Genomic DNA, 12944 nt, shown 5'->3' with positions numbered 1-12944 from the left:
GTGCACCGGCAGGGAGAGGAGGGGGGGGGGTGGCTGCTTCGCTTCTCCACACAGACAGTGTCGGGGGTGCGCCGCGCCCTCAGATACCACACATTGAGGTCCCCCCCTCCGTCACCCGGGGTTGGGGGGGGGGGCAGTCAAGAGAGGAAGAAAAAAGGAAGCAAACACCACATTAGAGGATACGGCACACGAAGACACAAAGAGAGTGCACAACATTATTTTGTTGTTGTGATAGGATGAGGACAGGGCAGAAATAGTGGGTGCCTGGACTATGCCGCAGAGCCTGCTGCGTGTGTACGGGGCACACACACCCCTCTCCTCAAATTCGCACCTCACAAAGCACACCGTCATTACCACTGCGTTCACCGAATGAAGCAAAGAGGGGAGAGGGTTCCTCGATGGCGCGAAGACCGACCACGGTGAGAAAATACAGCGACAGCGCAGTGAGACGCGGTTGGCAGGAGTCGCATCAGGTCCTCTGTTACGCGTTTCGGCATTAATGCTCTACAACAGCAGTCATTGCACAGCTCGCTCGTTCCACCTTCGTCTTGGTGCCTGTTTGCTTTGTTTTGCCTCATGCGCACAAAAAGGCTGTCAGCACACGCCCCCGCCCGCCAGCCCATGCGCGGCTTGCAGAGGCCCACGCAAACAAGCGCGTAGATAATGTGCAGGGAAAAGGGTGGAGGAGGTAAACTCCCTTTCAGATCGTGATAAAGAACGCAGAACACATCATCGACATCCACGCAACACCACCACCACATGCGGCACGTGTCGGCTAAGTTGACGCAAGTCGTGAATCGAAATGGTACGCGCTCATCTTTCGGACGCCAGCTCATGGAATCTCCACGTTGCCCATTGACCAGCCGAGATAAAGAGATAAAAGGCTGGAGAGATCGAGGGAGGGGCGATGTACCTCGCTGCCCGGCTGCACGTATCGCCTCCCGCAGGGCTCATGACGGGGAGAAAAGAAAGACACATTTATTATTCACGTCGCCAACACATCACCGGGCGTTGAGGCCAAACAGCACGGACGTATGCACACAGGAAAGAAAAACGCCAATTACAGAAAAGGCAACGCGGACGGGAGAGAGGGACGTGAAACCGACCTAGTTGACAAGCAGGGCGGCTAAAGCCACACAACCCGCGTGCGAGTAAGCTTTCCGTCGCTGAACCCTCACGCATGCGGTAGAGGACGCGAGCGGAAACACTCAGGCACACAAACAAGCGTGATGGAGACATCAGCGAGACAGGGTGAAGTGGTGAGAGCACGCAGAAGGGCACGTGAGTTACGACGCATGACAGTGAATCCTGCTGTCCAGCCAAACCCGCATCCCTCTACAGAGACACTGAGAAAGAGAGACAAGGAAGTACAAGCACGCGACATCGAACACAATCTCTCAGCGAGCGATACCGCGTGCGCACGCAAAAAAAAAAATGACAAAGAGCAAACACTAGGGAATCATTAAGGGTGGTAGGGAGCATCCATAGAGAAAAAGAGAAAAGTAAAACAGAAGAAACGCCCATGTGGAAAACGAAAACGCACAAAAAAATACAGAAACCTCATCCACACACACGCACACCCCGTCCAAATACACACAGGCAAACACACAGGTGTGTGTGTGTGTATATATACAGACACAGACAGTAGAGGGCAAACGCGCATATGAGAGAGGAATAGAGAGGGCTGGCGCGGTGAAGGCAAAAGAGTCGCTGAGGTTTCGCCACGCACGCATGCAGACACCATCGTCGTAAGAAGCACAGACGAAAGTCACACATTCTTGCCGATCTCACCCGGAGACGTTCGGCAGCACTCGGCGCTCACTCCCTGGAGCCAGAAGCACAGACAAAAAAGGAAAGAAGCCCTAGCGGAGGGGCTTCTGTGAAACTGTGCGCGTGCTTGTGTGTGCGCGCGTGTACGGCACCCCTCTAGTAGTCGACGTCAGCCTCGTCAATATCGCCGTACTGCCAAAGGTTCTTGTGCCCTTTACGTGCGATCTCCTGCGCAGCTTCATGGCGGCGATAATCCGTAGCGTCCACCGCAGAGGCCCGGCGGTCCAGCAGAGCCAAGCCACGCTGCAGCAGCGTCTCACTCAGCGAGGGCACATTCGCGTTGGTGGTGACGGTATAATACACGTTGCCAAGGCCGTCGCGGTACACGGCCTTCGCCAGAACCTCACCGTCAGAGTACTCCTCTACGGCTGCGTAGGTGGCGCCAGCGAGCATTTCATTCGCATCACCAGACTTGAGGTAGGCAAGGCGGGCCAGCTTCGCAAACGCGGGCGTGTCGCGCACCAGCGCGTACTCGGGGCCGCGCGGCACGGCGCGGATGTTCTTCACCGGCACGGTCTCGGTGTTGCCAAAGTCAATGAACTTCACCTCCGCCCTGTCGTCGCGTGGGGCCTTGAGCACTGTGGCCCGGCACCACGTCTTGTCACCGCTGTACTGGGCGATCACGCTTTCACCCTTCTTGGGGGTGTGCCCATCGCCGGCGGCGGTGCGGTTGATGAGATCCTGGATGTGACCCTTCCTGCTGTCTTGCTCTGCGTCGTAGCCCTGCAAGTACACCGACAGCCCGTCGTCGGCGATTTCGGTGATCATGTACGGCGCGAACTTGGACGTCTCGTCGACAACGCGGGCCAGCGCTTGCGGGTTGGAGGCGGCGCGCTCCTGCTCCATCTTCACTGCACGCTGCGGGATGGCGCCCGTGGCGGACCAGATGTGCTTCTTCGCCTCGCGCGCGGCACCTTCCGCGTCTACGAGTTGTTGCGCAAAAGGCAAGCGGTCGGCGTTCGCCACCGTCGCGAAGCCCTCGGCGACCAGCGCGACGGAGATGTTTGTGCCGTCCTCCAGGGTGACAGAGGAGATAAAGTTGCCTGCACGGTCGGAGGTGAAAACCTGAATGGTGGCATTGCGCTGCTGCACGAGGTCGATCACGAAGTCCTTCGCCTCCTGCGCAAACGGGTCCGCCTTCTCGTTTGGGTTAAAAGCGGCGGACGGCGTCACGATGCCGGCGACCTTGACCGGGATCTGAAAGTTCTCCTTCGGAATGTACACGCGCAGCGAGCTGGGGCCGAGCACGAGATCCACCACGCCCTTCAGCGACGGCGGCCGGCTACCCTGCATACCGCGCTGGAGGAAGCTGAGGTAGTAGCGGCTGCGCGTCTCCCCGAGATGGTTCAGCTCGACTACCTTCATCGGCGGCGCAGGGGTGTCGCGGTGAATGCCCTTCTTCTCCTCCTTCGCGCCATCCTCGGCGGCGGCCAGCTCGCTCGCCTTGGAGTTCTTGTCGTTTCGACCGAGGAAGAAGGTAGCGTAGCCGGTCTCCAGCAGCGCCACACCAATGTTGACACCCGTGTGCTTCACCTCCACCGTTGCAGCGGGGCGGATCTCCTTCGTCTCCGGCATCACACGCGCGTACTCGACGAGCACCACCACCTTCGCTCCAATGTACCGGCTTCGCAGGAATTCCTTGGCCTCCCACGAGTAGTCGCGGTACGTAACGCGCGTCTCGGGCGAGTTGCCGTCCTGGTCGCCGTCAATGTTCTTGCTGCTGCGCACGCCAGCCAGAGAGACACGGAAGAGGCGACCAGAGGCGTCGTCGCGGACAACGACTGTGTCGCCGTGCACCACCTGCACCAGCGTGCCAACAAACTCGATCGGCCCCGTGTACACCGGGCCGGGGGTACCGTCCGGCAGCGTGGTCGGAAGACCGGCCACTTTGGGTGCCGCAGGGGCCTTGGAGTCGACCAGGGCCTCCTCGCCGTTAGCAGCAGGGGCGGAGGCACCGTTGTCGTCCTTGGCAGTTTCGGTCGGAGCGATCACAACTGGCTCCACGTAGTTTTTCCAGCACCCGACGCGCTTCTTCTTGGCGGCAGCCTCGGCAGAGGCGATCTCGTCGATGCGGGTGGAGAGCGGCAATGTCATGTTATGAACCTTGACGTAGCCCTTGGACAGGAGCTCTTCCTGGAAGGAGCCCTTTGGGGACATGATGGAAATCATGACGTTGTTGAACCCGTCGAGGCCGTCGTAGCGCACCTTCACATTGCGGTTCTGCAGCAGACGCTCAACAAAGAACTTGGCCTCGGCGTTGATGGACTCGTCGCCGTTGTCCTTTGTGGTGACACCGGTCAGATGGGCTGCGAACTGCGTGTCGCCTAGCTCCTTGACGGAGATGATGAGCAGCGTCGGCGACACCACTTTCTCGACGCGCGACAAGAGCTGCTGGCCTTTGACGCCCTCAATTTTCTCTGCGAGCTCCTCTGGGGCATACGATCTCATGTGGCGCACGTGCTTGGCACTATCGCCGCTAAAGAGACCTTTGCGGGCCGCGCGCGCTGATGCGGACATCTGCGAGTATATTTCGTACAGTTCCTTCTCTATACGCGGCGGCATACGGTCGGGCAGCGTGGCCAAGCCTTCCTTGAGCAGCATGCCCGTAGCTTCCTGGTGGTTAGAGCCCATGATGCGGCCGGCGCTTCGTTGCAATGCCTCGATGTAGTAGTCTTCGACGAACTGCACCTGCTTGCCAATGAAGGTGGAGCGGATAAGCTCGGCCGCCTCGTAAGCGTATGGCTCCTCCGGCGTGAAGTCGCCAGAGGCCGTGCGGCGTGCCAGCTTTGGCGCCTGAATGTAGCTAAGCGTGATGGCCTTGAAGGTGGGCTGGTCCGCCACCGTCGGACCCATCAGGATCATCCGATCCGCATTCTCCACCGCGTACACAACGTAGGACATGGATTTAAAAGTCTGTACTTTTACGTGCGAGTGTGGGAGTGTTCAGCGTGCCCCTGCAGCGAACAGGGTTGAGCTCTTTCTCTTCTTCTGGTGGGCGTGCGCGCGCGAAGCTTTTGAGTGTGTACTCGTACGACGAATCGCCTCTGTATTACGTTGTTGGTGCTGTTGTTGATCGGTGGACTCAATGGCTTGGGTGGGGTGGGGAGGGGGAAGGAAAGCTCTTACAGGATACAATGTGCACGTATCTGGAGTTAGCAAACACGTGAACATCTAGGCGTGAGTGTGGACGTCGTGTGTGCAGAAGGGAATCGACGGTTGAAAAAACAGCGACAGAGGATAACGTAGAGGGAGGGAAGGAGGGGTGTAAAGGTAGCTTCTTGGCGGAAAAGGAGAGGGGCGGCGCGGGCAGAGTTGGGGGGGGGGAGGGGCACTGTGCGCCCATGCAGGTGTAGCGTTCGGCCAAAAAAGACGTACGCGAAATGACGCAACGTGCTCATCTCCTCATTTGCCGCTCTATCCCTTTCTCTCGTGCTCCCTCCGCCTGCCATGCGCCAAAGGGAAGAGGACGCGCGTTGGCAGGATCGATACAGAGCGCGTAAACAGAGCCACAGCAAAACAGCACAAAACACACGTGTCTCCATCCCGCCGTCACACAGACACACACACACACACGTGGAGGAAGGATAGTGCAGCATGTGAGGCTAACGCGTGAAAGGATGGAGAAGGATCAAACGACCCCAGACACGCACAAGCGAATCCACGCACATCCAAGTGGACGCTCTCGTCCAAACGGCTCTAGACGCCGTTGCGACGGGGGAGCAGGGGGGGGGTGAGTGAGGCGAGCCGAACAAGTTGGGGTGCACAAGAAAGCTTTTAACGAGCAAACTGCACGCTCTCGCTGCCTCAAGAGAATACTCGTGCCACTGCAGCAGCATTGCTGTGTAGCACCAGTCGCGTAGCGTTGTGGTGCGGCCGCCAGCAACATCACCATTCCGCAGCGTGAAGCTGGTCAAGTCAGAAGGCGCCATGGACGCTCCTCCATCACCTTGTCCAGGTAGACGTCAACAAGGCGCATGTGAGCAGCAGAGAGCGGCGCCAGAAACGGTAGCGTTACGGCATCCCCCAATGCGCGCCGAATCCCCACAAGCACCAGCACAGCACACAACCGTACAGAAACGTGACAATGGTTGAGGCAGCAGTTCAGCACGGCTACAACTCGATGGAGTACCGCAGCAGTCAGGGTGGGATGACGCTGATAGTCTGTCTCGTCTGGCAGCACTACAGAGGCTAGTCTGTTGGTGCCCTTCACCCCTGCTAGCGACGGCTGCGCTTGCTCGACGACTCGAAGATTCATGTGTACAAGTTCCAGCCAGCCTGAAGTGGCGCCGTCGCCCATGGGACCCTCCAACCACCGCATTACACAACTGGCGATGGCGCTGAGGCAGAGATCCGCTGGGGGCTTGCAAACGGTCAGAAGGGTGTCGAGGCAGCACGCCGCCTGCAGCTGTGCCTCCAAAAAAGGGTCGTCGAGGCCAGCGCGGCAGATGCTAAATACGCGAGTCAGCTGCCGCGACACGGCCGATCTGGCAGCGGGCCACTGTAGGAGTGCCTGCAACGCCTTCACCATAGCCCATCGCACGTTGTGGTGCGTCGCCCCTTCCACACCGGATAGCTCGCGCTCCCAGTACACCAGAAGCCGCTCCACATCCTCTGGTACACAATCCGGGCGGTATACGTCCGCTCCCCTCTCCCTCTCAGCGCCGGGGCCGCCAGCGCGTAGCGCCTCCGCCAAGGACAGCAGGGCGCAGCGCCGCTCCTCGGTGTCTCTGCAGTACGGCCGCTGACGGAGAAAGTGAGCAACAGGGTCCCTGCCACACTGTGGCCCGGGCCAGGCGCGCCGCGACACAGTCGCATGGGCAACGCTGCTTTCATCACCCCCATCGACACCAGCAAGCACTGGAGACGGCGCACAACTTGCATTAGCCGGCCGCGCCAGTTCAGGCAGAGCTGCGTGCACTGGCGTAGAAGCGGCACCGGCGACGGCGTCTTCTGGCAACTCTCGCGCTGCTCCTGATGACAGAAGGCGGGCTTCGTCGACCGAGAGAAACTCACGCAGCAGCATTGAGGCGTTCTGCAGCGCACGACTACTCAGAGGTGCCACGTCCGACGCGCCACCGCCCCTGGTCATTCGGCGGTCTGCACCGGGCAGCGGCTCGAAAGTGCCGGTCACACCGCGCTCCGTCATCGCGCAGGCCTTCAGCTCCTCGGCAAAGAGACAGCGCAGCCGCTCGTTACCTATTGCGCAGACGTCCGGAAACTTCCCCTCCCAGTCCTTGTCCATCAAGCCAAAGCTCTCGCGGAGGGCCGCACGCACTTCCTCCTGCTCCGAGGGCGCGAGCCGCTCCGCTATCTGTCGAAAGGATTCGGGACACGCAAGCAGCGCTGCACCGAGCGCAGTGAACCAGCTTACCTGTGCCACCCGCACTCCAGCTCGACTGCTTTCCTTTGGTTGACGGCTTTCCAGCGCGCGCAGATGAGCGAGAATGCCCCGTACAGCGATGCCCATCGACGACGTCTCAGCGAAAAGAGAGGGATGTACCACGATCACATAATGGAGGAGCTCCGCGCAGCGCTGATCCATGGCGGCGCTGCCGCCGCCGACGTCGTCCGCGGCGCGCAGCACCGCTTTCAGCACCTCCAGCGGGGGTTCATGGGTGCGCGCAATGCGGTCGAGCAAGTGACGAGCACCAGCACGCACGACCGGTCGAGCGTGGCTCGTGTTGCGGACGAGGGCACTCACCAGGAAGGGCAGCAGGCTTTGAAACTCGTTCTGCGTCGCCGTTGGTGCCCGCGCCATCAGCGTGCGCAGAAAATTTTGTGCCGCCTCCACAACGCGAAAATGAATATCCTGAACACGAATGAGCAGCCCTGCCAGTAACTGGGCGATGTCCTCGCTCATTAAGGACCCGCTCTCGCACAGCCTCTGCCCTTCAAGGACGGCAGCACGCCGGATGGACCAGTCGGTGCTTTCCATCGATGTGAGCAAGGACGTGCCACCACCGGCACGACGCGATGCGGCGTAAAGGCGCGTAGATCCAGCACCTGTGGCGAAGGTACCCGGTCCACTTGCGCACAAATGCGGCGTCGGAAGCATAGTGCGCCTCTGCTGGTGGGCGGCCGCCTCCTTTGCCGACCGCAACAGCTGCCGACGTGCCTTGCTTGGAGACGTGGAGCGTGGCGTGACCGCGCGCGCACGGCACGCCACTGCGCTTTGCAGATCATCCTTTAACGTGACGGTGCGGGACGCGTGTGCGGCGTCCAAAGCGTGTGGATTCCGGTGCGCAGCGCGGCCACTCCTCAGAGCCGACGACGGCGACGTAGGCGGTGCCGGCGGGAGCTCCACTGCTTTGAGTTCCTGCATCGCATCCGCGCGTTCAGCGGCCAGCTGACGCTGCAGACCCGCGGGCAGTACGCGAAGCAGCGCCCCTGTAGACGCGGGTTCCAAGACATGCAGGGCCCAGAAGCACCGCCGCGCCGCACGCCGAACCTCGGCGTCGGCGTCACGCATGCGATCGCTGATCACGCGGTGGACCGCCTCAGTGTAGGCTTTGACAGACAGCTGGGCTGATGTCCCCTTGGCCGCTTCCAGGTAGGAGCGCAGAACCTCAAGAGAACGCCGGCGCACGGCTGCACTGGGAGCACCGCAGTCACACAAGAGGCTGTTCACACCCTCGAGGGTAAGCACACATTTCTGTGCCATGGAGAGGAGCACACACATTGCCGCGGCGGAAACCGCCGACGTTGCAGAGGAGCTCGCGGCGAGCCGCACAAGGCAGGCGAGAAACCAAGAGCACACGACTGCAACAGCACCGCGACAGGCGCCATGTTGAACGACCGTTCCCACAGCGTTCACCGCTGCCAACGCGATTGGTGCGCGCCGGCTCTGCAGCGCGTGCAGCAGGCAATTCCTCATGTAGAGGGACATCCACCCCACAAAGGCGCGGCGGCCGGAGATGTCGTCGGCGAGCAAGCACGTCACCTCCTCCAGCAGCCGAACCTGAATGTGCCAGTCCCGCGACGGCTGCCGCAGGCCGACCGAAGGCTTAGTTTGCCGCTGCTCCTCGGCGATTGCGTCGCCGAGCAGCTGCACGCGTCGCAGCACCTCCTCATCCGTCAATGCCACGCTTGATGTGTGCGCCATGATGGTCGTGGTCTTGCGGTGTGCACCGTTGCGTGTTGCTCTGGGATACGTGCGCGCTTTAGGTGTCTTGGAAGCAGCTTCATTCGCCGCTTCTCACGAGGGTAGGGGGGAGGGGAGATCGGCTGCACAGCAGTGCGGCGCACAGCCCTTCCCGACCTCCGCTGGCGGCTGTCCGACGGCGTCTCAGAAGCGGAGACGAGGTGCAGTGTGCTGATTTGACGGTTGTGTTAGCAGCGGGAGACATCAGCGTCAGTGTAAAGGGGCGAGCGTGCCTCGCCCCACCGCGGCCGCTTGACGGCAAGCCGTGGCCCGTGGTCGCGATTACACACAGAGGGATAGAGAGAGGAGGATGGGAATTGACGAGATCGAACGAGGATGGTGAAGCGGAAAAAAGAAAGCGCAGAGCGCATGCGGAGACGCGGTAGCCAGCACACCTACACGAGCACATGCAGACATTCTGCGTACGGTCATGCAATGCTTATCGCACCACGGCAGCACGTCGCGAGCTCAAGTAACGTCAGGGTGTCGAGAGAGTCGAGGAAGAGAAGGAAGTGGCTCGGCGTGCGAGCCTCGTCTTTAGTCGCTTCCGCGCAGGCTCGTACAATGTCACCTCACTGCAGCATGCCATGCCCGTCTTCCCCATTCGCCGGCTCCTCGCGTTGCTGCTTGGCGCTACGTCGATAGAAAACACCATTGTGAACATCTACGGGACCTAACGACAGCCAAAACCTACGAGCACGCACACTTGAGCTCCGCATACAAACTCCTTCAACGCTGCCTCACGTTGTTCGGGTAAAACATGGAGGAGCAGGAGCCTGTAGCGACATGATTTCCAAGGGCACAGACATGATCCTTAGCGCGCGCCAAGTGCTAGGGGAGACATAGAGAGGGCTTTCGATACGTTTGGGTTTCCCGCGCCATCGGCAGACGCCACACACGGAACAAGACGTGTGCGCGAGAGCGCCCGGGTTCCCCGCAGCTGCGCGCGCGTCCTCCTGAACACTTCTGCACTACCCCCTTGCTCAAGCCCACGCCCCTACAAATCACCGCAGCTTTTCACAAGCTCCGTCGCCGCCCGCACTGCGGCATCCATGCTGGTGCTACGGCTGCCCGCCGCGAGTGTATCGCGCTTTCCCACATCGGACCACTGCGCAGTGGTAACTGCGGAGCTGTCCCCAACAAACACGTTTCGCAGCCCTGTGACCCGCGACGAGCAGGACGCAGACGACGATGAGGCCAAAAAGGCCTCGCTGCTGCCACTGGCAAAGCCAAGCCAATATGCGTGCGCGTCCACATAGCGGCGCATGTACGTCTCCGTCGCCGTGACGCGGTGCGACCACTCGCGCAGTTCTTTCAGCTCCACCTTCCCGCGAGCCGAGTGCTTCGACGGCGGCAGTCGGGAAAGCTGCGCGAGTCGAACAGCCTTCGCTTCGTCACTGGCGACGAGGAGAGTAAAGTCAGTTGATTCGACTCCCGGCTCCAACGTTAGATTCGACAGCGGTGGGGTTTCGCTGAGGCGGCGGCACTCCTTGATGCCTGCAAGGAATGCGTTTTGGACCTGGTGGTGCACCTCCTCGGACAAAGGGCAGACAGCCTGGTGAGAGCAGAGCGCGCGGGCATGCGTTGCACCAGGTGGAGACGCCTTTGTATCCAGCGCCAGCGCATGCTCCAACCCATCAATACCATGAACGATGAGAAGCATTGTGAAGCCCTGAAGCGGAGTTCCGAGTACGGTGTCCCATCCCATGCCCTTGAAGCGGGCGGCGTCGCGCCCACCAAAGGGGAAGAGAACAACGCGCAGCTCCGCCTGCGGGGCGATGTGCGGCAGCGGTAGCGACAAGAGAGTGTCGCACAGCGGTGTCAAGTACGGGCCTCGCTGCGTGAGCCACCACATCGCAGTCGACCTCGCATCCCGCGCATTGAAGCTGTCCGCCGATACTGCCGGCACCGAGGAGAAGATGAGTGGCAGCGCCAGCGCATCGCGCACAGGGACTGTGGACGGTGGCGGCCTCAGCACGTGCAGAGCAGGGTGTTTGGCCACCCTCTGTAGCAGGCGCGGGCTGTGTAAAGCGCCGGCCGCAACGACTATGCCCTTTCCGACGGGGATGGAGACGATCGCACCTGCGTCGCCGCGGCTGGGGCGCACTTGCACACCTGTCACACGCAGTCCACGCTCTTCCGATTCGCCGCCATCCTGCGTCGCCACGTCGACGTCTATTGCCGTGTACCCTGTCAGCACGCTCAGTCGCCGGTGCAGCGTGTCGGCGGCAATATCGCCCAGCAGAGCGGAAGGCAATGCGAGACGCCTGCCATCTTCGTCGAGGTACAGGTAGCAAGGAAACACGACACCCCGCTTGACAGGCACGGACGTCGTGGGCAGGTATGGGGCAGCCAGCTTGAGGGTTTTGACGGCTTCGGCAAAGGCCCAGGAGAGAGGATTGCGGACGGCTGCGAAGCGCACAGGCAACCGAGTCCACTGCGGCAATGATTCACAGCTGCTCTGCGCCGCGCGGGACGATGCGCTTTCGGCACATGGCACTGCCTCGTCCGCGATTGGCCAGAGAGAGTTCATGTGCATGCCCCAATCCAGCTGCGCTGTGCCGCCCAGCCCGACTCCGCGAGGGTAGGGCGCGTACTGGAGGAGCGAATATCGATTCGCCTTTGGTGCCGCTGCTGTCACCGTTGCTTCGCCCGCCGTCGCGGGGGCGGCCACAAGGGCCTCCTCCGCCTGGAAAAAGCGCCATGGGCGCTGAGCAAGGTAACCTTCATCGGGTGTGCCGCCCAGGAAGGTGGGGTGCATTCCCTTAAGCCGCGCTTCCAGTGGGACCTGGACAAGGTCCGGCGCGAAGGACAGCAGCCGATCGCGTCGCCCGGCTTCCAAGAGGAGGGCTGATGAAGACGCTGGCTGCGGGTCCCCCCCACTCTCGATCAGGACGATGTGACATATTTCGTTGGTGCGACGCAGCAACTCCGCCGCAGCGGCAAGCCCTGCAGCGCCTCCGCCGATGACGACATAGTCGCCGGCAGGAACGCTGGACGTTGAGTGATGACTTTGATAAGAAGGCCGCAGCTGATTCGTCGAGCGTGGACGGAAATTCACATACCAGCAGATGAGAAGCACCACCACCAAGACCACCGCTTCGACAAACATGTCTGCACGGCCCCACCACCACAACAGATCAGAAAAGGATTAGGACGACCGTAGTAGCGTACACGTACGTTAATCTGCGCGCTCATGACGAAGCGAGCGCCAGCTCGTAGGAGCGAAGAACAGTGATTAAATGCTTTCGAAAGAGAACGAAAAGGGATGCTTGAACGGCATAAAGTGAGGAGGAACATGAACCACCTACAGCGGCACGCATGGAAAGCTTCTGCGGCAGAGTCGGCCACTGACAAATGTGGTAGTAACGGGGGAGCTGCAGCAGTCGTAACCCAGACGACGTAGGAAACCAGCGAAGCAGCCGACAGCGTTTTCTTCTTTTGCAGCAAGACCATTCTCTACCATACAGCATAACTTGAATACCACTCTGTCCACCCCGGCCTGCAACAGGACCATCACGTGTGGCGAAGCAGCCGTCAGCACGCGTTGCAGCCCTCCGCCAACCCAGTCACCTCAGCACGGCCCCTGCCTCAAAGTCTGCCCACCTCCCCGCTGAGAAGCTCACCGCGTGGTGCGCGCACACACACACCGCTCGCGGTGGCTCAGGCGCCCCACACCAGTGCGCAGTGTGAGGGGCCGGGTGTGAGGTACGCTCGAGTCACGCTAGCGCTTTGCCCATCATGCAGGTGGTGCAAACATGTTCAACGTCGCAGGTCACTCCGACACAACGCCATCCAGGACCTGACCGCCAACATCCGTAGCGGTGAATCACTCTGCTCTCCTCTCCCCCCTCCCCTACGTCGTGGGCGCTTGACCCTATCACGGTCAGAGGTGGTCGTGCACCGGCAGGGAGAGGAGGGGGGGGGGTGGCTGCTTCGCTTCTCCACACAGACAGTGTCGGGGGTGGGCCGC

At 61.0% G+C, this 12944-nt stretch overlaps 3 protein-coding genes across 3 annotated transcripts; all 3 read right to left on the bottom strand.

Moving 5' to 3' along the window:
* Positions 1–1926: 1926 nt before the first annotated feature.
* On the bottom strand, positions 1927–4731 carry LDBPK_321000 (hypothetical protein, conserved; the record flags this gene model as incomplete). Its single annotated transcript, XM_003863468.1, has 1 exon — positions 1927–4731. One exon carries the CDS (start codon positions 4729–4731, stop codon positions 1927–1929), a length of 2805 nt encoding a protein of 934 aa, XP_003863516.1.
* A 1009-nt stretch (positions 4732–5740) lies between these two features.
* LDBPK_320990 (hypothetical protein, conserved) lies at positions 5741–8932 on the bottom strand (the record flags this gene model as incomplete). Its single annotated transcript, XM_003863467.1, has 1 exon — positions 5741–8932. One exon carries the CDS (start codon positions 8930–8932, stop codon positions 5741–5743), a length of 3192 nt encoding a protein of 1063 aa, XP_003863515.1.
* Positions 8933–9968: 1036 nt separating this feature from the next.
* LDBPK_320980 (hypothetical protein, conserved) lies at positions 9969–12083 on the bottom strand (the record flags this gene model as incomplete). The annotated part of the gene is made up of 1 exon (XM_003863466.1): positions 9969–12083. One exon carries the CDS (start codon positions 12081–12083, stop codon positions 9969–9971), a length of 2115 nt encoding a protein of 704 aa, XP_003863514.1.
* Positions 12084–12944: the final 861 nt, after the last annotated feature.

The sequence above is a fragment of the Leishmania donovani genome, chromosome 32, assembly GCF_000227135.1.
Source record: "Leishmania donovani BPK282A1 complete genome, chromosome 32".
Taxonomy (NCBI): Eukaryota; Euglenozoa; class Kinetoplastea; order Trypanosomatida; family Trypanosomatidae; genus Leishmania; species Leishmania donovani.
The sequence above is the reverse complement of the archived record's forward strand: the minus strand, read 5'-3'. Positions and strand labels throughout refer to the sequence as shown.